General features: G+C 50.5%; 2 protein-coding genes across 10 annotated transcripts; both read right to left on the bottom strand.

Annotated features, from left to right (window-relative positions):
* Positions 1-1,521: 1,521 nt before the first annotated feature.
* On the bottom strand, positions 1,522-11,620 carry HINFP (histone H4 transcription factor). 7 transcript variants are annotated; one of them, XM_081063065.1, is made up of 11 exons: positions 11,567-11,620; positions 11,136-11,388; positions 7,319-7,503; positions 5,633-5,862; positions 5,260-5,371; positions 4,939-5,091; positions 4,332-4,409; positions 4,124-4,244; positions 3,899-4,037; positions 3,682-3,806; positions 1,522-3,133 (listed from the first exon to the last, which is right to left on the bottom strand). In XM_081063065.1, exons 3-11 carry the CDS (start codon positions 7,491-7,493, stop codon positions 2,710-2,712), a joined length of 1,557 nt encoding a protein of 518 aa, XP_080919191.1. In that variant the 5' UTR covers positions 7,494-7,503; positions 11,136-11,388; positions 11,567-11,620; the 3' UTR covers positions 1,522-2,709. The 7 variants fall into 7 exon arrangements, with proteins under 7 accessions (XP_080919191.1, XP_080919190.1, XP_080919192.1 ...); XM_081063061.1 differs by having other exon boundaries at positions 1,527-3,133; positions 4,332-4,439; XM_081063064.1 differs by having other exon boundaries at positions 11,136-11,608.
* A 1,303-nt stretch (positions 11,621-12,923) lies between these two features.
* C2CD2L (C2CD2 like) lies at positions 12,924-24,277 on the bottom strand. Of its 3 annotated transcripts, none has more exons than XM_081064931.1 (14): positions 23,562-24,277; positions 21,460-21,555; positions 20,984-21,103; positions 20,706-20,816; positions 20,488-20,604; positions 20,284-20,395; positions 20,034-20,142; positions 19,259-19,323; positions 19,042-19,169; positions 18,777-18,951; positions 17,958-18,059; positions 17,683-17,819; positions 17,310-17,595; positions 12,924-16,322 (listed from the first exon to the last, which is right to left on the bottom strand). In XM_081064931.1, the coding sequence occupies exons 1-14, from the start codon at positions 23,913-23,915 to the stop codon at positions 16,111-16,113; spliced, it is 2,124 nt and encodes a 707-aa protein (XP_080921057.1). In that variant the 5' UTR covers positions 23,916-24,277; the 3' UTR covers positions 12,924-16,110. The 3 variants fall into 3 exon arrangements, with proteins under 3 accessions (XP_080921057.1, XP_080921058.1, XP_080921059.1); XM_081064932.1 differs by having other exon boundaries at positions 17,683-17,816; positions 23,562-24,212; XM_081064933.1 differs by lacking the exon at positions 20,984-21,103 and having other exon boundaries at positions 23,562-24,212.
* Between the last annotated feature and the right edge of the window lie 1,446 nt (positions 24,278-25,723).

The following is a 25,723-nucleotide window of genomic DNA, read 5'->3' as shown; positions in this document are numbered from 1 at the left end:
GTCCGGAGAGCCGTCCATGTCCTCCCACCCCTCCTTGGGGGTCCAACTCCTGAGAACAGTGGCTACTGGGTACCACACACTGTGTGGGGGCCACCTGTCTTCCTGCTGAGAGTCAGATGCCATTCCTACCCGGCCGGAATCCTGCTCGCCGTGCCAGACGACTGATTGGGTGGAGGCCTCGGTGTAAGATGTCCGCAACCCTGGGAGCCCACGGCAGCAGCGGATCACCAAAAAGCAGGTGACGTCTGCCATGGGCAGCGTGCCATCCGGAGGCTGGAGAGGACCACCAACTCACCGAGGGGTCACGTTTCTCCCAAGCAGATTGTTTCCTGCTCCCGCTGCCACTCCTCATGGGCTTCCCTTGACTGAGTTTTCATACGCACAAACTGTTCCACCATCCTTCGGAGGGTTTTGGCCGACACCATACCCTGCTCGCTGCGCCATGTCATCCGGGGTTTCAGCTCCTGCTCCCCGCACCAGAACGCAGGATATGGTGAGGCCAAAAAGGAACACCAGCAGAGCCATTGATAAGGGGAGTCATACCATTATATTGTCGCTGGCGGCTGGATTAGAGACACAGGAAGCAGGAGCCACATGACCTGCAGCCAGCCTTCTGCCTCTGCCAACCAACCCACCCCCTAGCGTAGCCTCTGATTACAGCTGACGGCCATCTAATAACCAAGCCAGCATCTTTCCACATGAAGCCGAGTCTGGAAACTGCTCTCCTGGCTTTGTCCCCACAACATTGCTATAAAGCCCTTATTTTTTGCCTGCATTTCACCAGCAGCCATCTGCTTACTGTCTCTCTTGCGATTTATATTCCCCATCATTACCAGAATCACGACTCTAAACCTTTACATGGTTACTTTGGGTGGTCCTGCCTTCCTTTCCATCTTGTCCTTCTCCCCATCCTGCGCCCTCTGTACTACACCATAAAGTACCCCTTTAGGTTTACAAGCCTAGTTTCTTCCATTTGGAATAACTTGCCCACCTTTGTTAATGGTAGCTCTAATCACTTCCTTGATGAAGCCTTTCCTGATCCCTTACCCACGTAATATTCTCTACTCCCATTCTGAACCTTTTAAATGAACCCTGATAGGCTTCTATTTCTATCATTCCACTTATTTACATCTTTCCTTGCCTCTGTACTGCAAGTCTCTCCAGGCCACGTCCTGGGTTTTATTATCTTTGTATCCTTAGCACCTGTAACAGTGCCTGGACGGGAACTTGGTAAATGGCTGACGGAATTAATAAATTTTCTTTCCTATTTCCTTCTGCAGTAGCCAGTGTTTTGGCCTTTTTAAAAAGGGCCAGAAGGGCGGCCTGATGGCTCAGTTGGTTAGAGCGCAAGCTCTCAACAAGGTTGCGGGATCAATTCCCACATGGGATGGTGGGCTGTGCCCCCTGCAACTAAAGATTGAAAACAGCAACTGGACTTGGAGCTGAGCTGCGCCCTCCACAGCTAGATTGAAGGACAACGACTTGGAGCTGATGGGCCCTGGAAAAACACACAACTCCCTCATATTCCCCAGTAAAATTTATTTTTTAAAAAGGCCCAGAAATCTTCGTTGGGCAGCTTCCTGCCCATCCAAGCCCCCTGAGAATATTTCCTTGACCTCACCAGAGTAGCAGAGACCCTAAGAATGGACACAGGTTGCTGTGAAGTGGCTGGACAGGTCTAAAGAAATAGTTCTTATTTTGGAGGGTTTCAACCTCTTTGAGAAAAACCAGACCCTTTCCTCAGGAAAATGCACTCACACAATATTTTCTAACTTGGTTCCTGGATTCCAAGTACCTACCATTCCCTAGGGCCTCCAAATCCACCTTCCACAGCCAGCTTCCTTCCTATTCCCATAGCCCCACAGGTAAAGAACACCTATCCCGGAGGCACTGGGTTCTAATCAGGACTAGAGGGTGTGGGCATGGTCAGGTACTGTATCTTCCTGGTTAGCCCCACTCATCCATTCTAGAGTGCTGCTACTGCAAACTCATGACCTATGCTTGGGATCTCCAGGGAGATGGCAGATACTAAGAAGAAACGGATAAGTTTCCAAAGAGGGGGTGGGGTGGGGCAGAAGACAGTGATCCCCCCATCACGAAAAGGGGAACAAGCCTAATTACTCAGCTCCTCTTCTGGGAGGCTAGTTAGCCGTCACCACACATAAGAAAAAAAATCAGTTAACAGCCGAAGTGTTTCTTTTATTACCAAAAACAACTATCATATACACACTCAGTGCCTCCAGCCCCAGTCCCGAGGATAACATGAAGTCCTTGGGTTGGAGGAGGAACCCTTTAGAGGGAAATGGTTGCCTGGCTCACACCTCAGCTAGCTATGATGAAAGGGCCCCTGCAGGGACCAGTTATGTCATCCCCTGGCCTAAGAAACCCTAAAGATGGGAATGGATGCAAGTTGACTTAAGGATTTTAATGACTGTTCCAGCATGGCTAGGGGTTATGGTTAAGCCCATCTGTAAGAACACACATAGCCAGGGGGTCCTCCTCAAAGAACCCAAACTTCTCAGGATCCTGACATAGTCTAACAGAGAAGGGAAGTCCTTAGAGTCCGCTGAATGACGCAAGCTGAATCCAGAGTGGACCACACTGCTCTCAGCACTACTCCTAAAGGGCAAGGGCTGCCCACAGGGACACTGCCAGCAGCCTAGTTCAAACCCCAGGGCCTGGGGTAGGAATGGTGGGGTTCTGCAGCCTTCACACCATCTGGATTTCTGGCTCCTCAGCTATTCCCTGAAGCTTTTCCATGATGCTCTCTGAGGGAGACTCCGGGGCTGGTGGGTGGTCTCCCAGGGCTTCAGACAGCACATAGTAGACAATCTCTTGCTCGCCTTGGGCATTGGTCTGATTCACCACGTGGATGACGGGACTAGGGGTGTCCTGAGAGCCTGAGTGGGCTGTTCCCTCACCACCCCTGCCCTCCTCCTCCTCTTCGTCTTCTTCTTGGGGTCCTGGCTCCCCTGGCAGTGTTTCTAGAATGATGCCCTGCAGGCTGCTCTCATTCAGTGAGGCTCCCAGGCCCGATCCTTCCTGTGGTTGACGCAGCAATTGCTGTGTGAGCTCCACACTCTCATAGCGAACCAGCTGCAGTCGCATGTACCCATCTTCATGCTCCTTGTACCTGGTGAAGTAGGGGCACAAAGGGCAGCAAATATGGGCAGGGGGCAAAAGAAGTGGGCTGGAGCTTGGCAAGGTTAAGGGACAAATCTGAGGGATGGAAGAAGCCCTGGGATTCTAAATGATAGGAGTTGAAGATAAAAAGGTCTTTAGTGGAATAGATAGAAAAGGGAAGAATCGATTACTGAAAATGGAAAATGTTATATAGAAACCAGGGATGGTGGAGATGAGGGAGGGGAGATAAGTTGTTTGTGTTGGAGGGTAGGGGTGTCAAAGGATTTATGAGGTGGCCATGGGGCTATGAATCAGGACCCTTAGGATCTAGTTCTACTTTTGACTGCAGAACTTTGGGCACCATTTATTGGGTTTGGCACTGTGCCTTGGAATCAAAAATCAGAAAAGCAATCTTTGCCTCACCACTATTGTCAGAGTTCCTTGAGCCTAATGGAGATGGTGGACATCAAAGCACTATCAAATTCAACGATTCTAATTTGTTGAAATGGTATGGGGAAAAAAATGTATGAATCTAGGGTGGAGGATTGAGAAACATACCGAAAACGGGGGTGCCCTGAGGGCCACTTGAACTGGTGCTTCTTGCGAAGGTGCACGGTGAGGTTGTTGCCCCTTGTGAAGCATTTGTCACACACATGACATTTGTACCTTGGCTCTGAGTATCCCTGATGATGAGGGGAGGGAGAGTGAGGCCAGCTCTTCACCCTGGGTTCCCCCACACTTTTGCTAGCCCTCTCCCACCACCAGCACCACTCACTTCATGTACTTTTCGGTAATGAGACTTGATAGAGCAGAGGGATCGGGCACTGAAGCTGCAGTTCTCAAAATCACACCTGTGCACTGGCTCCTTGCTATGGGTATCCAGGTGCTTCCGGAGGTCAATCAGATTCTTACAACTGCCAGGAGAAGTCAGGAGGGAGTGGAGGGCATGGGGGACCCTGGAACATGAGTTCTCTGATTTCTGGCCCCTGGTTCCCCTTACCTGTAGTCACAACAGTCACATTTGAAGGGCCGGTCCTCGCTGTGGCGAAAGCGCATGTGGTTGCGGAGGGAGGATGGCAGTGGACAGGTCATGTCACACAGGGGGCACTTATAGTGATTCACTGAGGGGAGTAGAGAGGTGGCTGTGATTTGAGGGGCAATGAACTTTAGAGGGTGGGCAGGGAGGTTGGGGGCAGTCAGCTACTCACCATGGTTACGCATGTGGTCTCGCAACAGCCGCTCAGTGGCAAATCTCTTGGAACAGTGGGAGCACTGGAAGCGTTGCTCTGGAGTGGGGCAGGCAGAAGAAAGGGTGGCTGTGGGGGATGTCGGCGAGGCACAGAGAGGAGAATGAGTCCCGAAGAAGGGAACCATCCCAGGCAGAAGGGAACCACCCAAGGAGACAGGGGAGCTTAGGGAACTATGGATGGACACAGTATCATGGAGAGCATGGGCCTCGGAATCAAAAACCTGGATTAGAATCCCAGCTTGACCACTTACTATCTGTGTGATCTCAGGTAAGTGATTTAACCTCTCTGAGCCTCAGTTTCCTCATCTGCAAAAAGGGGGATAAGAAGCCTACCTCATGGGGCTGTTGTGAGGCTTCTCTGAGATAACTGATGGGGAACACAGTAAGCCCTGAATAGCAATGTCTAATGAATCTGAGTCAGCAGAGACTGTGGCAGGTGACTGAGCCCTAAAGATAGATATAGTCAGTTGCAGATACCTTCAGTGGCCCCCTCTCCTGGGAGTATGCCCCCAACTCCCACCACAACCAGGACAGCCTGCACCCACACCCCTTCTCTGATTGCTTACGATCCAATGAGGTCTGGCGACGGATGTGATCTAAGAACTTCGTATTGTTGGCAAACATGCCCCCGCAAGTGGGACACGCCACCACTTTCTCCTGAGTATGGCTGCGTAGGTGCTCACGAAGCTTACAGTGGTCCTTAAAGGTGCAGGTACAGCCTAGGAAGGAAGGCCTGGTCAGGCTCCAGCCACAAACCCAGAGTAGGCTCTGATACCCCCAAGTCTCTCCAGATAGCAGCCAACCTTGCCCTACAGGACTGGACCCACCCTAGTCCCTCAGCAACTCCACGGTTTCTTTAGAGGCCAGAAGTTAAGGAGTCGCCCTACCTTTCCAGCCACACAGCACCATGTGGTTGTCCTTGCCGACTGATTTGTATTCACAGCACAGGCTGTGCGCTTCCACGTGCCGATAGAACCACTCGGGATTGTCGAAGGAGCTCTGTGCCAGGAGCAACTTGGGGTAAGGACTGAGGGTGGGTGGAGGGACTCTTACCCTTATGTGTCCAAAGGGGCCTTCTCACCTCTCTCCCAAATTAACTTGGTGGGGACAGAAACGTTTGACCAAGGGAGCTACCCAGAAATGAAGGAGAGATACTAGCAAGAACCTCGGGAATACAGGGCATCGCTGAAAGGGTCAAGGCATTTTGAATTAAGATCTGCAACTTCCTTCCACCCCCTACTGCCAGCACTGCCTGCTGACCTCACAGTGCTCCCACAGACACAGGAAGTGGTCAGGTATGTCAGGGATGATGTTGCGGCTGTGGAAGTCCAGAATGCAGGGGCTGAGGTCCGCCTGGCTTTTCAGGGCCTGCAGCCCCCACTGTTTCAGCTTGGTGTGGTAGCAGTGGAAGTAGACATGACGGATGAGATCAGCAGAATTGTCCAGAGAACAAAAGCCACACTCCTGCCACAAGCAGGAAAATTCTTCATCTGCAGAAAGGGGTTTAGAAAGAAGAGAGTCTGATACCTTCCAAAGCTCAGCTCTCCTTCCATCTGTGGCACTTAGCAAGCAGTAAGCAAGGAGGCTGGACTCTGACCAAATTACAAGTTCATTCAGCAAATACCAGTATTTAAATCACCACTAATTGTGCCAAGTGCTGGGGATATAACAATGAGTAAAAGAGTAAAAAGCCCTTATATAGCTTTTAGTCAGGAAGAAAAAACATCAATCAAATAATCACACGTATAAATATAAAACTGCAACCAGCCATAAGTACTACAAAGTCGGGGTGTGGTACTACAAAACAAACAAGAGCTAACGTGAGGCAGAGCTATCTTGGAAGCGTCCCTGTGTTGAGATCCAAAGGGTATCTGTAAACTAGGTGAAGAAGTGTCATCTAGGCAGCGGGGCAGTGTGTGCAAGGCGCAGTGCCAGGGTCTCAGGGACGGCAGGTGTGACTAGAATGCTGCTCCCCGCAGAAGACACTACTGCCCAACCTGGGCACCTCCCGCTCCTCCCTGTCAGACTACAGGACCTCCTTTCCACCGTGTTCTGCTCAAGATCTGTATTCTCCAGGAAAGTCTATCAACTATTCCAATCCACTTCCTATCTCTCTAAACACCATATTTGCAGTGCTTTTTAGGGGTTTACTTGTTTTAAAAAGCAAATACTTTAAAAAAATAACAATCTCCTAATTTCTCTTTTGTATAAATATTCCTTGACCTTTGAAACAATTATAGTTCAGTCACCCGACTTCAAACAGAATTTGAGGTGCGGGAGAGCTGCCTCTGCACTTTACAGAACAGAGTTTTTCAAACTGTCGTGACCTATTAGTGGGTAGTCAAGTCAATTTAGGAGATTGAAAACCATATTTTTTATTTTAATGAATTTAAGATAGAACACTTCAGAGAGCATTTAATGAAGGCAGATATTGTTTCAAGTATTTTTTAACTTTTGTGTACAGGGTTGTGATGTAAAATGTACTCCTAACTGGTGGTTTCAGTGAAAAGAGAGAGAGAGAGCGAGAGAGCGAGAGAGCGAGAGAGAGACAGAGAGAGAGAGAGAGAGAGAGAGAGAGACAGAGAGAGAGAGAGAGAGACCGAGACACCAGAGTGGGGGAAAAGAAGTTTGCCAATAGCTTGTACAATATGATCCTTTTAAAAAAGATAAAATCAGTTATCTAATTTATGCAGAGAGAAGTCAAAAAGAATATTCACTAAAGTACTATCAGTAATTGCCTTTTGATGGGAAGATGGAAAATTCATTTTGAAAATCCTTGTTGAATGAGTTTTCTATAAGGAGTCTACAAGGTTTTTTTATAAACAAAAAAAGCACAATTAGGAAAGTAAACCACCATTCTTCCAGGCTGCCTTCTCCCTCCGCGGAAAAGACGTCAGATTTTCCACTTTCCCTTGAGCTTCTACTTCCTGTATCTGGCTCCCTTACCCAGTGGGTCCTCCTCTCCCTCGTCTTCCTCCACGGAGCCATGCAGGTATTTCTGCAGGTGCTGAGAAACATGCTCACAGAACTCCTCCATGGCCGAGCACACAAAGGAGCAGGACCCCCACTCACACTGTAACCCTAGGTTCTCCTTCCGCGGAACCTTCCCAGGGGGCGGCATGGCCTTCACCCTACAGGGGAAAGAGAAAATCCACAGTTGCAAGGACTTCACCCAAATGCAGCTGGGGGTAAACAGCCGGGCAGGCAGCCTGCTTTAGAACCAGCAGGTGTTTTTCCAGTGACCCCTGAGAAACCCTGTGCTTTTTCAATAAGGATGAATAGCATTTCCTCAAACCCCTGGAAGCTGTCTGATATTCTCGGGAAGGGACAACACAAACTAACATTGAGCACATGCAAGGCACTGAGCTAAGAACTTGAAGACATTTTCTCATGAAGCTTCAGAGCAACCTGCCAAGAAGGAATTATTCCTATGGGAGGCAGAACGATGCTCAGGTTCAAAGAGATGGCTTTGGAGAAGGAGCCGAGTTCAAATCCAGACTCCTCGGTCCACCAAGCTATGTGACCTTAGCCAAGTAACTTCACCCTTCTACTCCTGAACATGTCAGCTTCAAAATGGGGTAACAGAACCTTTTTTAATTTCACACTTACTATATGTCTAACGCCATACTAATCACTTTATTTATATCACATCATTTAATTATCACTTAACCACCCTATGAGGTAAGCACTATTTTTAACTTTATAGATAAGGACCTGAGGCTCAGAGAGGTTAACTGTTTTGTGCAAGGCCACACACTAGTGGTGTGGTAAGGTCAGGATGAGCGCACTCCAAAGTCTACATTCATATAGCCTGCAAATGAACCCAGAAGCTCCTTATTTATTACTGCATTGTGTCTAACTGCCAGACTTTCAAAGTGCCATACAATCTTACCTTTGCCGAACCTATCCAGTGGTTTACTCCACCATGCCCCTGGCATTCTCTGAACTAAAATGTAGATTCAATTTGAACTTAAGAGGCTGTATCTGTCTAGCTGATAACCGTACCTTGGGTGTATACAGGGTGAGGCATGCTTAGGCATGTCATATTTGTTGAAGAAAACTGAATAAAAAACTGAAGGTTCTCAACCTTTATAATGCATACAAACGCAGAGTTCTCCAGCTCCTCTCCTAGAGATCTGGATTCAGGAAGGCTGGCATTAAGCCTAGAAATCTGCCCTTTTAACTCAGCACCCCAGTTCTGATGCAGGCAGTTCTAGGAGCAGAGTTTGAGGAACAATAATAGTTTCCCTCATTAAAACAAAACACTGCAAGCAGAAGTTCTGGGGGGAGAGAGGGCAATGGGAGGTCTTGACTCTGCCCCGAGTGTTATCTCGAGGATTCTCGCTGCCCCCACCATGGTCAACCTTGGAAGGGAGGGGGGCATTGTTTCTTATGGCTTACCTGAGACAGATGAAACCTGTGAAAACGGCTTCTAGTACATACTGAGTGGAAAAAACACATAAAAATTCTTCATTCCTACAAGTACAGGAACCTACTATACCTAACTACTCACCAAAGAAAACCCTTTCTAATCTATAGCCTTTGCTCCTCCACCAAGAAGAATCCAGTCACCTTTGATACTCGGGTGTACATGGGGTTGTGGGGCTGCTCGTAGACTACCAGTGAAGCCCTATTAGGGAGAAAATGTTAACTACTTTTATAATGTTGTGGTAAGAAAAGTAGGGAAAGCCTGCCTAGGTCAGACATAACAGCCCAAATCTTCTCTAACTCTCTACTACCTACAGGATCAAGTTCACACGCAAGGTTCTTCTCCAACTGGCCTCAACTTACTTCTCCAGGAGCTAGGTAAGGAAACTAACACGTATTGAAGGCCCACCAGATGTCAGCCCTGTAGTGAACCCTCTCCAAACTTTATTTCATTTGACGTAAGAGTGCCCTGATTCTAATCCAAAGATCATACTCTTCCCCCACACCATGCTGCTTCTGTGGCCTCTTCTCCCATCCCCTTACCCTCTTCCGTTCTCATTCAATCACCTTTGTCCCTAAACACACCACATTCACCTAAAACTACCTAAGCGACTTCTACTCACCCTTCAAGCCCAAATGTCGCCCCCTTGGCAGGCCCTTTCCCAATTTATCCAGGTACATCCACCTACAATATTCCACTTCCTGTCCCCACAGTACTCTGTATACAACTTCATTACAGCACTTGTTACAATGGCATGGAAGGTCTGCCTCCCCTAGTCTAGGAGCTTCTCAGGGCAGAGACCATCACTTCTTCATTTCTCATTCCCAGCATCTGCAGAGTTTTGTACTCTCTGGATACTCAATAAATATCAGGATATGATTCCATTCCAGGAAGCCTTCCTAAACTATCCTGCCCCTCAGATTATTCTTGCCTCTTGGTTCTACAGCTGTCATAGTTGACACCAGAAAATCTCAACCCTATTTTTATGCTATCCATGGTCACTCATGCTTGCTTTATGTATTCTATTCTCATTTACCCAACTGGACAATATTAGCTACTTCTGAGCAGAAATCGTTTCCAACCCGTGTCCCTATACTGTGCCCAGCACAGTGCTGAACACAAATATTCTAAACACATAGCTGCTGTTAGACTGGTGCGCAAGGCCCAGGAAGCTGGCTCTGCAGAATCTAGAATGACTTGAAGCTTGGCAAAGTTCCCCGAATCCTTCTTTCACTGTCCCCCAACCTTCTTTACTTTCTCTCCCTGTGCCCTGCTTATTTTCACCCCGGGGAGCTGTAGGACTGGGTGACTAACTGATCACCACTCTTTCTGCAGGCGAGGAATGCAAATGAGGCAACCTGTATACTGGAGAGGGCATTGGACCAGCTGTCAAACCTGGGTTCAAGTTTCTTGTCTCAACGATTTTGCTATGCCTAGAATAATACAACAGCGATAATTGTCAAGCAGTGTTCTAAGCATCTTATTTGAATTAAAACTCACTAATACAAGAACCCTAATGAGGTAGGTGCTTTTATTATCCCCCTTCACTGAGGAAACGGGCCCAGACAGGTTAAGTAATTTACCCAAAGTCACAAGGTTAGGAAATGATGGAAACAGAATTCAAAGCCAGGGAATTCAGCTGCATTGTCCTCCTACATCTGCCTGTCTCCCCTCTCTTTGTCTGGTTCCCTCCTCCCTGTAGACAATGTATCCGTATACACAATACCCAAGACATGTTTTATTAAGCAGTTATTTTGTCAGTTTCCTCCAACAAGCTGTGAGCTCCTAGAAAGTCTGCCTGTGCCCTGTTCAGTTCTAAGTGCAGGGCCAGCACTTACCTACAAGGGGCTCTTCGAAGGTTCAAGTAAATCTATAACTTATTATTTTTGGACAAATCACTTAGCTTCTCTAAACTTGTTTCCTTAAACGTAAAATGGCATACTAACAGCACAGCGACGGGTGATGGATACAACGGATCTGGTTAGAAAGCTCCCACATTTACTAGCTGTGCGACCTGAAGCAAGTTACTTAAGCCCGGTTTCCCGTGTAGCACGGGAATAATTATGCCCATCTCACTGAACTGATTTACGGACTAACCTAGGTACCGGACACTAAGATGCTTAGCATAACACACCGCGGGAGCCCAACAGGCGTTAGCTATTCGTATTCCTGCCTGAGGGTGAGATGAGCTAAGCACTAGTTCTACAAAAAGGTCGACAAAAGGACAACCCTAGGGACTGTTAGCACCTCCTCGGGAGTCACACCAGGCACGGAAAGCACCCCGCACGGCACCGAAGAAAAGGAGGGACCCAGCTCCTGAACCTAAGGACTCACAATTTGGCCGAGGAGACACGACTGACGTGTGAAGACAACGATGAAAACAAGGCGCCCGATGAGGGCTATCAGGTCAGACAGAAATCCCAGCGGGCAGGCGAAGACGGAAGGCTTGCCTGGCCCTAAGCGGTGGGGAAACGCTCCTGGAAGGACGCGGAGAGTTCGGAGAGGAGACCGCCCGGCGGGTAAAACTCCCTCGCAGCCCCTCACGCGTCCTGAAGTCCTTCTCCCTAAGACGTGGCGGTGACCGTGCCTCAGCCGCAGAGGACGAGAAAGCAAGGTTAGCGGCGGGGCTGCAGGCGCCAGGCCGACCCGCGCGGCCCAGCTGCAAGGGGAAGCCTCGCTGAGGCGACAAGGGAAGAGCGAGGCCTCGAAGCCGGCCCAGAGCGCGGCTCCCGACGCATCCCCGCCACTCCAGGGGCACAGCTTACCGGCCCTCGGCTCCCGGGTCTCTTCAGCTCTCCTCCCACCTCAGACCATTTCCGGGAGGGCGCTTGAGCGACAACCAATTGCTGCTCTCAGATCCTCTAACAGCCAATAGCCACTGCGACTGATGGAACCTGTGCGCATCAAAATACGGAAGGGGCGGGAGGAAGGGGCGGCGGGCTGCCGGGAAAGTAGAGTGGCGGGCGCCGCGGGGACCCGAGAAAGGCGCCGGCGGGGGCCCGGGGCCGGAGTTCCGCCAGCTGCGCAGGCTCGGCGAGCGAACCCCACTGGGCCTGCGCTGGGCTCGGGCTGGGCGCCGAGCGCGGCTTCTTTTCTGGGTCGGTTCACTGCGTTGGCGGGGGCGTGGGCAGCGAGGTGTACCTCGGTCCTGCATACTTCTCCACTTGGGTCTCAAGTCCTTCTCGACCTTCCTTCCCGATCTCCGGCCCCAAATTTCTTTGTTTCTCCACACCTAGCCGCCTCTTATCTCTCTTGCCTTGTGCTTGCCACTTCCTCTTCCTGGAACAATCTTCTCCGTCACCTCATCCCGCACAGACGTGACTGATTCCTACTCATTTTTCTGGTCTCAATGAAGATGCGCCTTTTTGCAAAAAGTCATGCTTGACATCACTTTCCTGTATTTCCTTATTACATCTATCAGTTGTGTTGTACTTGCCTGATTGTCTACATTCCGCAGTAGACTCAGCTCAGTGAGGGAGGGTGGAGATTGTATGTATTTTCACCTTTATAATAACTCCATCACTTAGCCTCAGTAAGGGTTCAAGATATATTTGTTAAATAAAATCTGTACCTTAGTAAAGTTCATTGGGATTGACAGTTATTTTATTGTTACATTTTTCTAACAGAAAAAGCCTATATAATTTATATAAGAAAACACATTAAATGTTTAATAAAAATAAAGTGAACTTAAAGACACCATTAAAAATAGCAAAGTCATAGTAAAATCAATAATTTGGGGATGAAGTTTATTAACAACACTGCATTATAGCTTTGTCCTTGTTTTAAAATAAGGGTTTTAAAATATCCAAGAGTGGACCAGCCCAGTGGCTCAGGCGTTTGGACCTCCGTGCTCCTAACTCCGAAGGCTGCCGGTTCGATCCCCACATGGGCCAGTGGGCTCTCAACCACAAGGCTGCCAGTTCGACTCCCGCAAGGGATGGTGGGCTGTGGCCCCTGCAACTAGAAAACAGCAACTGGACCTGGAGCTGAGCTGCGCCCTCCACAACTAAGACTGAAAGGACAACAACTTGACTTGGAAAAAAAAGTCCTGGAAGTGCACACTGTTCCCCAATAAAGTCCTGTACCCCCTCACCCAATAAAAAAAATATCCAATAGTAAAATTTATTAACTTTATTCATTATCATATAGTAGTATTTCACAAACTGCCAATCTTATTTTAATTCAGATTTATACCACTAAAGATGGCTATTAGCTTTAATTTAGCAATTTCATGAAGTAAAAGTTCATTCACAGAGCTGCGTAGAGTCAAACAATTTTTACTGAGTAAAAATTTCAGAATAGTTCTGGGATCCACGCATCTTTCCAAAATTTGAGGCAGTGTCTTGTGTCTAGCACAGTTTTCTTCCCTCTCAATCTGCTTCTCTTGAAAACAAGCCACAGTTTGGCTAGATAACTTAGACATAGCCTAAGATTTGTTCTTTAAAAGCTGCCACAAAACTTAAGGCATAATTCATATTCATCAAAAGCTATGGATCTCAGGGTGGTCAGTTAGCTCAGTTGGTTAGACCGCAGTGCTCGTAACAAGGTCGCCAGTTTGACCCCTGCACAGGCCACTGTGAGCTGTGCCCTCCACAACTACTAGATTGAAACTACTACTTGGCTTGGGAAACTTAAAATAAATAAAGTTTTTTTTTAAAAAAAGGTGTGAATCTCTTCTGTAAGTGTAAAATGGATAAAGTTGATTAAATTCTGTATCTCTTTTGCATTTATTTTTAAAATCCCTATTTTTGAATCAGGCTTTTCTTCACTACAAAATATGTGGTTCCATTGAGCTCTGGTCCGCTCAGCACTGGAAGCTGAGCACAATTTCCAGTTACCATCCATTCAACCCACAGGTCCAGTGGGAATCTGAATACCTGCCTTCCCATCAACAAAAGTTTCTTGTGAAATTTCAAGTTCGGTGTTTGGCTGTCTTGTCATACTGGTAAACAAACTGCTCCTCTGTGAACTAAGATTTGCATTTCTTAGATCAGGGGAAATAGCTAGATAAATCTGAGTTTTCATGACACAGAGTTGAGCATATTATATACAAATTAACCAAATAGCCATGCTCTGCCACTCTTTCTAAATAGCCCATATTCTGTAACTAGTATGGAAAGGATCATGGAGAATATCAACAATTCCATACTGCCTACCCAAAGACACATGCCCTGAACTCCCTGTGATATACATAAGTCAGAATGGCAAGGCTGGGAGTGACCTGAATGATTATCTAGGCCACCCCTCCTTTTAGAGATGAGGAAGTTGAGGTCCAGAAAGGAGAAGTGGTCTCCTCCAGGTCACGATGTGTTTGTGGCACACTCAGGTTCTCTGTCCCTGATCCAGTGCTCTGACTCCCTGCAGTAGCTTACTTGGTTCAAGCCCTGTATAAGGTCCCAGACAACAGGAACCAGGGACATAGTTTGCTAGTATACATAACTCCCTGAAAGTAGCCCACATTTAGGAATAAAAGACTTTTTATTATGAGGAAAACTTTATAAGGCTTTCCTCTCCCAATCTGTCACTTCCGAGGCAACAGTTAACACATCTTCATCACTGACTATATGCCATGCCAGTAGAGTACTAAGCACTTTAATCATTTACTTCTCATCTACAACCAAATGACAGCTACTATTATCACAGTCCCCATTTTACAGATGAGAAAACTGAGGCACTCTGAGGTTACATAACTTTCCAAAGGACACACAGGTAATTAGTAGAGCTAATTAGTCAAATCCAAGCAGTCTAGATCCAGAGTCCATGTTCTGGACTGTCATATCCTGGAAGGAGGAGCCTATTCAAGAAAGGGGAATGAGGGGTGGATGGGTGGTTCAGTTCCTCAGAGCGCGAGCAATGGGGCTGCCAGTTCGATTCCAACATGGGCCAGCGAGCTGCGCCCTCCACAGCTAGAATGAAGTCAATGAGCTGCCATTCAGCTCCCAGGTGGCCACATGGCTCAGTTGGTTGGAGCGTGGGCTCTCAACCTCAAAGTTGCCAGTTCAACTCCTCAACTCCCTCAAGGGATGGTGGGCTGCGCTCCCTGCAACTAATAACGGCAACTGGACCTGGAGCTGAGCTGCGCCCTCCACAACTCAGATAACAAGGACAACAACTTGACTTGGAAAAAGTCATGGAAGTACACACCATTCCCCAATACAGTCCTGTTTCCCTTCCAGTCAAAAAAAAAAGAAAGGGGAATGAAGATGCCTGTACCAGCCAATCTACTTTTTTTTCTGATTGACTTTGTCATAACTCACCCTTCAAAGGCTTTTGTTCTCCCATCCTCTTTCCACACGTCCCTTCCTCCTTGCAGGTTCTTAGCAGACCCAGCACATGTGTCGTCTCTGCCACCTCACTATCTGGGCCCTGTGTCTGATTCTCCTACTCCATCAGCACCACATTCTCACTGCCCCTTTGCCTTTCAAAGGATAACCAGTTGTCCAGTTTATAAACTCCAATTTGACTTTAATAAATTAAATTCCAAGCCATCACACAGCAATGGACATCATCATCTCCCAACATACAGAGGTGCAGTCCTGCTCTTGCTCCGTCATCACACAATTTTTAAATAAAGCCATCTGTCCAGGAAGGCTTCACACCAGGCTCCTGGATCCCTCCTTCCAACAGAGCCACTGCTCTTGGAGAAGGCATCAAGTACAAAAACGGTAATAAAGGGGAAGGAGGGATGAGGAGCAGAAGGGGAGGCAGGGAGGTGGGGAGTACCTGCCCCCCCTCCCAGGCACCAGCCCGACTTTCTATGAGTTGCCAATGTCCTCAGAGGCAGACACTGGTGCTGGTCAGAGTGGGGACCTGTGGTAGGTATGGGAGCCCCATCCCAAAGGGAATTGCCTACCCTCCTGAGACAGTAAAGAAGGGTTACCTTGGAGAGATGCCCTCTATCATCTGTTCACTGAGGGTCCTGGACCACACATTTAAATAGAAAAGAGAATAAATAAGGGAAGAAGTATCAGCTGAGGAGCTAAGCACCCTGGACTCCTCTGAGGGGCCAGTGACAACAGCAGGCAAATGGTTCTGAGGAATGGCCACACAGGCCAGAATCCTCCTCTTACTCCCAGCTATGCACTCCCTCTTCTATGTCCTCAGCAATGGGTGCTCACCTCTCACATGCTTCCCATTGCAAGTACTCTTCCAACTGGCCCCACAGCCCAGGGTAGACAGGGCTTCTTGGAACTCAGAGGGCTTCCCTGGCCCAGGCTGTTGGGAATCCAGGAAGGGGAATGGAATGGGATGTGGGGAAAGGGCTAAGAGTACTCCTGCCTTCTCCTAGCTCAAGAGGTGAGAAGGGCCCTCAGAGCTGGGGGCTGGGGTTGCCATTGGCTTTGGGTTTGGATTTGAAGGAAAAGCGCTTAATAAGGCGGCGAGAAAAACTGCCAGCCTTCTTTCGGACACTAGGTGTGGCCATCGTGTTGGAGAGGTCATCGTGTGATTGGCTCAGACCAGCTTCCTTCTGTCGAGGTCTCCGGCGGAAGATGAGCTTAGTGCCACTGCGCAGGAAACTCACTGTGGGGGAAGAGAGGAGGCTGAGACAGAGAAAGGGGCACAATGGGGGTGAGGTGGGGGGCAGAGAAAAGACCAAGCATGGAGGGGCAGAAGATTCGGAACAGAACCGGGCCTTGGCCTAGAAACCAGCCTTCCTTACAAAAGAAAGTAGAGACAAAACATGCCCTTTATCCTTCTTGAGGAAAAAATAGCGGTGTTCATGGGATTCTGTGTGTATTCCTGAGTACTGGCCCTGAGGAGCAATGTCATGGGGCCGGCTGCTATGTGAAGACAGACTGAAAACTGGGCCTATTTAAAGGCTGAGCAGGGGTGTTCCTAAAAGCCTATAAAATCATGAGGGACAAAGTGAGTTGACACTGGCTTGTTGACCAAATTCCAGGATGTGAGCAGGAAGCGGTGCATCTGCAAAACTTCAAAAAGGTAAATTCAGACCAATATAATGAGGAAGGTGCGTACACAGCAAGCTTTGGCCTTAGGAATCTCAATATCCCAAGAGCTGATGAGGGCTTAAATCATAGTCAAGTACATTCACGGTTGACAGACTTATTGGCAGAGGGGCGAAGATGTTTTTGAGTAAGCCCTTCATCCTTAGAACTTAAAAAAAAAGCAACACAGCTATCCGCGGACTGTGTCACTGCAAGAGGGACACTCCTAGGGTTAGCCCAGGGTAGGATTTCTTATACTCATGAGGGAGAGAGAACTGAATGAAAGGGAAGAAAGAAAGAAAAAGAAAACAAAACAAGGGAAGGAAGATGTACACTTAGACCCAGGAAGAAAGAAAAAAGGTGCTAAGCGACGCCACAGGATCCGAAGTATCGAGTTCCGCCTGTCTGCCGCAGCCGGGCTGAAACAGGCTGCGGACTCTGGCCATCCCTTAGAAGAGCAGGAGAAGGCAAACTGGCCGACCGCCCCCACGTCCCCAAGGCTCCAGCGGGACCCAGGACATGACACTGGGTATAAAAGAGGGGGCCCGCCCTATCTCCCCACCTTTGTGATCCTTGAGGCTGCGGGTCTCTAGCGCACCAGTAGACCCTGTTTCCGATTCAACATCATCCACAGATGGCCTTTCAGAAATGTCTGAACGTGTTGTCTCCTCTGCTTCCTGGACACTTGTGGGACTGGAAAGGGCCTCTAGGGGTCCTGGGGACATGGCTGGTGGGTCTGACAGAGGCGAACAAGGACCTCCGCTGCTCCCTGCATCGTCCTGCATTGACGCTTCCAGAGATGCCGCATAGCCCAAGGACAGTGCCAACTCGTCCTGAGCAATGGGCACCTGGCAGGAGGGACACGTTGTAATGGGCAGGAATGACCCATTAGGGCTTTCTCCTTATCCCAGCTCCTCTCCCCAGAGTCCTGTTACCTTGGAAACACCAGAGATGATGAGAGTGCTACGCTTGGTGGGTGTCTTCTTGGCTGCCCGCCCACTGGGCTCAGTCAGCTGGCGAATTGCTGTCTCTGCTACAGGGTCCAAGCCGTTGGAAAGGTGGCTGTCCCCTGCTGGGGGTACAAAGGGCGAACAACCTGACTCCTCCTCAGCTCCTCCTTGGACCTGAACTCCTGTGCCCCACCCAAAGTGGTTTTTGACTCTGGGGCCCGGTGACAACCAACATTCATACTTCCCAGTTCCCCACTCACGGCTGCTGCTGTGGGAGGTACTGCTGGGGCCATTGCTCTCACTCAGCACAGTTGTTGTCTTCTCGGTCATTTCCACCTTGGACGGGGAGCGGGAGGGGGAGTCTGGTGGGTGGGGGAGGGTAAGTGAGCTGGGAGGTGCTTTAGAATGGTCCCCACCCCCTATCTTTGTTGTGGTACAGACTTTGGTGACTCAGAGGGCAGGGGTGACTAAGAGATTAATCACAGGGGTGATTAAGAAGATGCCAGGGGGACAAAAAGAGACCACAGGAACCAATGGGATGTGGGAAAGTGCCATTGGGCCCTGAAGGTGTGGGGAGATGCCATGAAAATACTGAGAGGCACAGAGATGGCTCAGGGTCCACTGAGGATAGGGAGAATTCCACGAGACCCCTAGAGATAGGAGAAATGTCACGGAGGGCCGCTGGGAGTGGGAGAAATACCATGGAGGCCACTTGGTGTATTGGAGGATCCCACAGGGTGCTGGAAGGTTGAGGGCAGAGGGAGGAACAATTAGGCAGTTGGGGCTGGGGAAAGGCAGGAGAAGAGACCCGTGAAAAGACGGAGGGAACTTGGGAAGGTGGAAGTGTCACGGTCCCATGTGAGGGGTTGGTAGATCCAGGATTGAAGAGGAAGGGGAGTAGTTGAAGAAATGGAGGGATGTAAGGGAAAGTCTGAGAGAGACAAATATAATTAGGAAGACGTGGCAGGAAACCCGGGTGAGTTGGAATTAGGGCTTCCCTTGCCCTTTCCCTGTCCTGCCATGGATCTGTAGTCCGGGGCCCCTTGCTAAAGCGGGCCTCTCACACTCCTTCTCTTTACCTAATTTGCCATCCACACGGGGCCGGGACTGGACAGTAGTAACCGTGGTGACAATGGTGCCATCGGGCATGATGGTCCGATCTAACTCAATCTTCTTGGTAGGTGTGATGCTGGGGCGTGGAGTGGAGAGAGTGGGAGCGCCCAGGTTCTGGGGCGAGCCCTCCTCATACTGAAGCTGTCGAGGGGTGAGAGAGCAAAAAGGCTGAGCCTCAAAAACTGCCCTCCCTTGTCTCCTCCCAACTTCCCCCAGGGGTCAGCTTCTCACCTCCACTGCCATGGTGGCTGCAGGTCCCAGAGCTTTCCCTGGTCCAGGGGTGAGTGGGCACACCTGTCTTCGGGACAGCGGTCTGGAAGGGGAGCCCACGGGCAGTGTGGCCTGGCCCAGGAGTTCAGCTGGGGAAAGGGTAGCACTGTGAGCCAGGCCCATGACCAGGCACTACTCAGCGCCCACCCAGAAGTGCTCCTTTCTGTCCCATACTCACTGTCTCCATAGCCTCTGCTCCTCAGCACTTTGAGGGCCAGCTCCCGGCTCTGGGGGCCCAGATCCCTGTGGCCAAGGGGAGGAAGAGCAGGGAGCGGGAAGGTTAGCAAATGGAATCCACCCTTGAGCTGATCACAGGCCAGAGACAGAGAGAGATATACATAAACAACATGATACAAGTATTCCAATCAGATTAATTCCTGCCCTTCAAATACTTTCTTTTCCCAAGAGAAGAGGACACGGCTTGAGTGGAGACCATAATTCTCAGCTGGGCATTCAAATCCTCCCTGGTTCTGCCCCACCCTGCCTTCCCAGTCTCTTTCTCTGTCAAACCACCCTCTTTCCTTTGCTCAAGCTGTTCCCTCTACCAAGAACACCTTTTTCTCACTCTTTGTTAAAATCCTATTCTTTAAGGTGTAGTTTAAATGTCACGTTCTCCATGAAGCCTACTCTGATCCTCATTCTCCTACAGGAATTAAGCTCCCCCACCTAAGCGCACCCATGTACTTTTTGTAACCTTAACTGGAGCACTTATGCCATCTTCTTTATATACATCTGTCTCTGCCTCAAGCCTAATATCAGTTCAGGGGTGGGGTATGTATCTTGTTGTTTGATGTCTGTATCCCCAGGACCTAGGCTGGGGTCAGGCATACAATAAGGGCTCCCACCAAGGTTTACTGAAAACAGAGCTGGTTCATGCCAGGACTATGCTGGATAGGGGTGATTCTCAGTCTGACCATGGGAGCAGGGGTGGCGGCAGGGGAGTCACTCCTTACAGTGCCAGATCTTCGGTCCACTCCACCTCAGGACCAGCCCTCGTGGGCTTGGTCCACTTCTGTTGCATGGGGTTGTCAAGTTCAGCTACACAGCAAAGGTCCCCAGTGCCTGTGAGGAAACAGAAATTAGAGGATCTTCAGATACAGACGGGAAGCCACTGTGGAATAGAGAGGCCATACCCTTGGCAGAGGGGCAGGTAGCACCTGCAGCCATAGCCCTGGCAGTCCCCCAGTCACTTCTGGCTCTCACCTTCCAGCTCAGTTCCCAGGTGTGATGCTCGAAGCTGCCGTAGGAATAACCGGGTAGGTCTGGGGATAGCTGGCTGGGCCTGGGGCACCATAGGTGGCTTCTCACTGGGTACCTAAAAGCAGAAGGAGGTAAAGAGTGACTACTCCGACAAAGTACCCTGGGGATAGTATATCTGTAAACTATTTACTTTGAGTGCCTACTCACCAGAACTTCAGGGGCAGAACAAGCCCTGAGGTTGATCATCATGGCTGCCTGGGTGCTGACTATGGTATCTTTGATCAGTTCCTCAACAGTGGAGAGCTCTACTTGCTCCTCACTTCTCTGCAGGGAGGAGAAGAGGAGAACAAAGACGTGGGGCGCCCAGCTCTGCCTTCCCTTCCCTGTTCTGCCTCTTCCCCCCAGCCCCAGCCCTGCTCGCATACCTCTCTGGCCTGCAGCTTTGGAAGCACTGTCAGGCTGAGATCTGGGCGCTCACTGAAGGCCCAGGATACGAGCAGCCCCTCATCAGGGATTTCCTCCAGGTTGACTTCCAACTGGGGACAGGGACAAAGGGATTGGATTGTCTTGCCCCACTCCTCTAGCTACTCCCACTCCCCAGGACCCTCCCTTCCCAAAACCATCCCAGAGAAGAACCAAACTGAAAAGGCTGAGGCAATTGAACCGCCCCCTGCCCAACTCCATTTCCCACACTCCCCTCCACCTGTGTTGGTGGCAGTGTCAGTGTGATGTGGTAGGTCTCCATGGAGACAGCAGCGGGGGACTGCTGGGTCACAGAAACTGGGAACATCACCTCCTCAGCAGAGAGCTGGCAATGCAGCACCTGAGACAGGCAAGGCATTGGAGGCAAGGAGTGTCAGGCCTGGAGGACGGGTGCTCAATCCTGCTTTGCCCTGCTCTGTAATGGGTCAGCAGACCTCTCCCCGCTTCAGTTTTCCTTGAGAGTTCACCTTTTTGGGGTCACAAACCCATTAAAAGAATCAGATAAAAATCAAAGACTCCTCTCTCCAGGAAAATGCAGGTACGCGTACTATATGGGATTCTCAGACCTCCTGAGGTCAATCTTTGAATCCCTCAGGCATTCATAGACTTCAGGTTAAGAACCCTTGGGCTAAAGGGAACTTTTAGGATCATCCCCCTCCCAGACCCTAAAGAAGGCAGTGCCCGGCAGAGCCTTACCATGGTGCGCTCTGATTGGTCAACACAGGTCACATGACTAATGCTGGCTCTGAGTAGGCGTTGGGGCACCTCCTCAATGGCGATTTGGATGGAGCTCTGAGGGAGTAATGTGGACATAGGATCAGGCCTCTGGAGCTGTCCCCGCAGGGCTGGCCTGCTCAGTTGCTGGCTGGACCCTGGCACTGCTGAGGCCTCAACTGCAGGCTGGCTTCTGGCCCCTCCCCCGGTTCAGGGCTTTAGGACAGGAAGTGTTCTCCTTGAACCCCGCCTCTCAAGGGGCCTGCAACTGCTAGGGAGAACTGGCAAGGTGGACCACCTCAGAGACCAGATCACCTTGGGCTGAAAACCCTAGATTCCTCCTGGAATACCAGAAGCCTCCCTTTTCTTTCTCTGCCTTCATCTTCACCCCCACCCTACCCCAAAGAGAGATGCACAGAAAAAAATAATAAAGGTGTTGGTTGCCACCTATATATATAACTGGGCAGAGAAAGACATGACTGAAATAAGGGTGGAAGCAGTACGGCCACTTATTCAAGACAAGCGCCGGAGAAACAAGGCTAAGCCGTCATCCTCCAGATAAATAGGATGCAGAGCTGCAGGAATATGTCTCTAGCCACATTCTTGGAGATGAAGACAGCTCAGCATGGCCTTGGGGAACTTGACCAGAGTGGAAAGAAAACTACACTTGAAGGGCTCAAGGTCCAGAGAGACCTGGCTAATTCCTCAAGGCAGACAGCAGGGTGGTATTAGGGAGCAGAAAGCTGCTTAGTTTAGGTCTTGAAAGAGCTTCCTAATTCTTCCACAGCAGTGGAAGCAACCTACTGCAGCACCATCCAGGAAACAGAATGAGATGAACTGAGGAAGGGGCACAGACTGAGCTGGCAGCTATTCCTTGGGTCTTGGGACAGGACGAAACAAGTCCACAGGGCTCCTTTGCCGGGCAAACCAGGAGAAGCCAATTTCTCTGTTCCTGCAGTTGTCTTATTAGAAGGCCAGGCCCAGGGAGATGGGGAAATGGATGCTTGGAACCCCAATCTCCCCACCACCTGCAAGGGAGACCAATGTCCAGCTGAGTCAGCTGCCCTAGGGAGTCACTCCTGACCCAGGGACATAGTACAGGGAGAGCTGGGTAGAGGGGTGAGTTCAAGGTGTAGACTGACAGATGCCATCTGGCTTTCTGTTGGGCAGAGGAGACAGAGCAATTTCTTGTGTGGCCATTTCTGTTTCCAGACATGTGGGGAGCTAGTAAAGCTCTCACACTACTGATGGCTGGAAATGGAGAACCCTCTGAGCAAAGCCTAATGGATGTGAGGGCAAGGAGAGATTACTGAGCCAAGATGGGAGGGGGTCCCATATGAAAGGAAGGCCTTTACCTCACACCTCACCTCTCAATCTTAAGACCATGCTTCCTGCTCCACTTCCTGGGAGGCCAGATGCCCACCCGTGGTGCAATGGGAGGAAGTAGGCTGGGCTGGTTTGTGACTGACCCTTAAGGGGCAGCTCCAGGCTCGTCTACTGGGAAAGGCATGGATTGTCAATATGGTCTTCACCTGAACACCTTTCTCTGGACACATACACAGCAGATGAGCATGGCGAATGTGTTAGACTGTAGCAGGGAAATTACTGAGGGGTGAGAGTGGGATGTAATTCATGCACCTTGGGAATCTGCCTGATTACACCAGGGGTTTTGGACAGGAAATGTTAACTAGGTGTGGTGGCAGGAGGACCAGGCAAATTCCTACCACAGGGCACCTGTCTCCCTTCTCCGCCCCCCTCCCCACACCCCCAACACAGCCAGAACACAGGATAGGCGGAAGTGCCCTCAGGCCCAGGGATTAGCGTTGCTATAACAGCAACTTGTGCTTGGGTTTGGAGCTAGAGAGTACTTTGACCACAAGAATAGCGAATTTGGGACACAGCTGGATTTCTACAACCTCCAGCCTCCCCTGCACGCTTTCCTCTGATCTGGGAAAAGAAGAGAAGCCATGGGATTCCCAGTTGATCCCAACCCCCATTCGGCCCTCCTGGTGTGAACAGTTTTCCGCCCCCCCCCAAAGGAAAGGTTGAGTGAGGGGACCACCTATGTGCTCTGTCCAACTCACCCCGTCCCTGCAGGCCTGCTCGTTGAGCGCTCGCACCCAAGCCCGCTGCCAGTTCTCCCGAAAAGACTTGAAGGCAAAGAGTGACGCTAGGAGGCCCCGAATGCCTGGCTCCTCCGGGGCGGCGGCCCGAGTAGCCCGCAGCCGCAGCAGCGAGCGCCACACGCCCAGCTCCCGCAGGGAGCCCGCGGGCTCGGCAGCTAAGGCGGGTCTCGGAACCCGGGACCCGCGGGCCCGCACCAGCCACAAGCCCCGGGCATACTGCAGCAGCCAGCCGAACACCGTGAGCAGCGAGGCGGCGAAAAGGATCAGCAGGGCCGCCCAGCCCACGTCCCACTGCCCCCAGCCCAGATCCATGCTCCGCGCGGGCTCCGGTCCCAGTCCCACTCTCGGCTAGGGCTCAGCCGCTGCCCCGGGGGAGCATGGCCCGGGTGGGCCGAGGGGCGGGGGAGGGCTCCCCCGGGGCTGGGCGCGCGGGCTTAGGGTCTCTCCGGGGCTGGTTGCTCGGGACTAGTGGGTTCCACAGATTGTAAGAGGCAGTCCTGGGGGTCGCAACGCCGGTGCCGCTCTCGGTGGTCCGCGTCGCTCCTGGGTTGGTCCCGCAGCCCCAACAGGTTAGCGGCCGGCCAGCGCCGGACTCCTCCCACCCACGGCGCGGGCCCCGCGGGACCCGGGCGGGGACTAGTCTGCAGAAACGCTGGGGCTCGCTGGCCGGCACCGGCGCTGGGAAGGCTGCGTGCGCAGAGCTGACACTGACAACACTGCCGGCGCCCCACCCCCACCCGCCCTTAAAGGAGCCAGACCCGCGCCGGGCGGAGTCTGGGGAGCCCCGCGCTCCAGCGCTGGAGGAACAAGGGAGGACTAGGCGGGAACCGAGGAGGTTTGAGGTTGAAAATAGGCGGGATCTTTGACCACCCAGCCCATCCTGGAATAGGGGTTACTCCCCCTTCCCGAGCTCACCGCCGGAGTAACTTCACTCACCTGAGATGCTGCCTCCGCTTTTCCCTATGCTCCTTAGATTTCTATAATTCGGACGCCTGTGAGGTTAAGAAGGAGGCGACCCCTGTGGACAGCATTGCCCCTTCTCCCAACACCCCTAGGCTCAACAGCTTCTTGGTTCTCATTTCCTGGTCGAAGTTAGACCCTCCTAGATATAAATGCCAGGCAGAGGTCCAGCTGATACTGACCAGAGAGCAGAACCTGAACCTGATAGAGGTTCAGAACAAAACATGGAATATTAACCCCCTCTACGCCTCCCACCATCCTTCTCCTTGGAACTAGGACACCAGGACAACCTATTAGTCTCCTTGATGGTTGGGTTTGTTCTGGAGACATTTCCCAAGCTTGGGACTACTTCTGGTTTTAAAAATAATATATTGCCATAGTAACAGCTCCTGCCTATGTAGTATGTGTAGAGGGAGTGGTAATGAGGAGGGAGATAGCAGTGCAGCACTGGACTACCAATAGATTCAGCCAGAGGACCCTGCCATCCAAATATCTACTGTAATATCGCAACAAACACCCAAAAACTGATGCTATACGTACACCTTTTCCTAAGTTTAAGAGAGTGGATTCCATCCCCATTGTCATTGCTTTCTGGAGACAGGGGAAGGAAAACCCTACAAAAGGATTCAAAGGAATCTCCATTCCCCAAGAGGTTCTTCTTCTCCACATATATATGTTAAGGTCTTCCTTAGAAAGGTAAACAGGGAAGGTGTTAGATTTCTCTCTCCCAAATCCAGTAGGTAGTCTGAGGAATGAATACCTGGGAGTAAGCAATGCCCTTTAAAGTGTAGAGTTGCAGAGCTAGGCAGAACCCGGCAGATCAGCTTCAGAATGCCTAAGCCTGAGGAGGTGGGGGGGGGGGGGGAAGCGGGAGGCATCCCTGGATTTGACTGTAAGGAATGACAGCAGGAGGCAGGGGGAGGGTAACCTTGCTGTGGCCTGGCCCATGCATCATCACTGGTCTCTAAAAACAATGGAAGACTTCTAGAGTGTACATTTCTAATGTTGAGGGGGAGGAGACATGAAATGTAGGGAGGAGAGAACTTAGGGCCAGAACCTAAGGGCAGAAGGAAGCTGTCAGTGGGCGGAGCAAGCAGCTAGAGCTAAGGGAGCACGTTCCACAGGAAGTTGTCCAGATGCAAAGTTTCACGGTGAAGACC

This window comes from Rhinolophus hipposideros, assembly GCF_964194185.1.
Source record: "Rhinolophus hipposideros genome assembly, chromosome: 10".
Taxonomy (NCBI): domain Eukaryota; kingdom Metazoa; phylum Chordata; class Mammalia; order Chiroptera; family Rhinolophidae; genus Rhinolophus; species Rhinolophus hipposideros.
The sequence above is the reverse complement of the archived record's forward strand: the minus strand, read 5'-3'. Positions and strand labels throughout refer to the sequence as shown.

Excerpts from the sequence above, each read along its gene's own strand:
- C2CD2L (XM_081064931.1), bottom strand. The coding sequence starts at position 23,915 with ATGGATCTGGGCTGGGGGCAGTGGGACGTGGGCTGGGCGGCCCTGCTG. Across the intron at positions 20,817-20,983 it reads TGACACTGCCACCAACACAG|TTGGAAGTCAACCTGGAGGA; the intron begins GTGGAGGGGAGT and ends CCCTGTCCCCAG. Across the intron at positions 20,143-20,283 it reads CCTGGGAACTGAGCTGGAAG|GCACTGGGGACCTTTGCTGT; the intron begins GTGAGAGCCAGA and ends GTTTCCTCACAG.
- HINFP (XM_081063061.1), bottom strand. The coding sequence starts at position 7,493 with ATGCCGCCCCCTGGGAAGGTTCCGCGGAAGGAGAACCTAGGGTTACAG. Across the intron at positions 5,863-7,318 it reads GGGAGAGGAGGACCCACTGG|ATGAAGAATTTTCCTGCTTG; the intron begins GTAAGGGAGCCA and ends CCCTTTCTGCAG. Across the intron at positions 5,092-5,259 it reads GGTGCTGTGTGGCTGGAAAG|GCTGTACCTGCACCTTTAAG; the intron begins GTAGGGCGACTC and ends CTTCCTTCCTAG.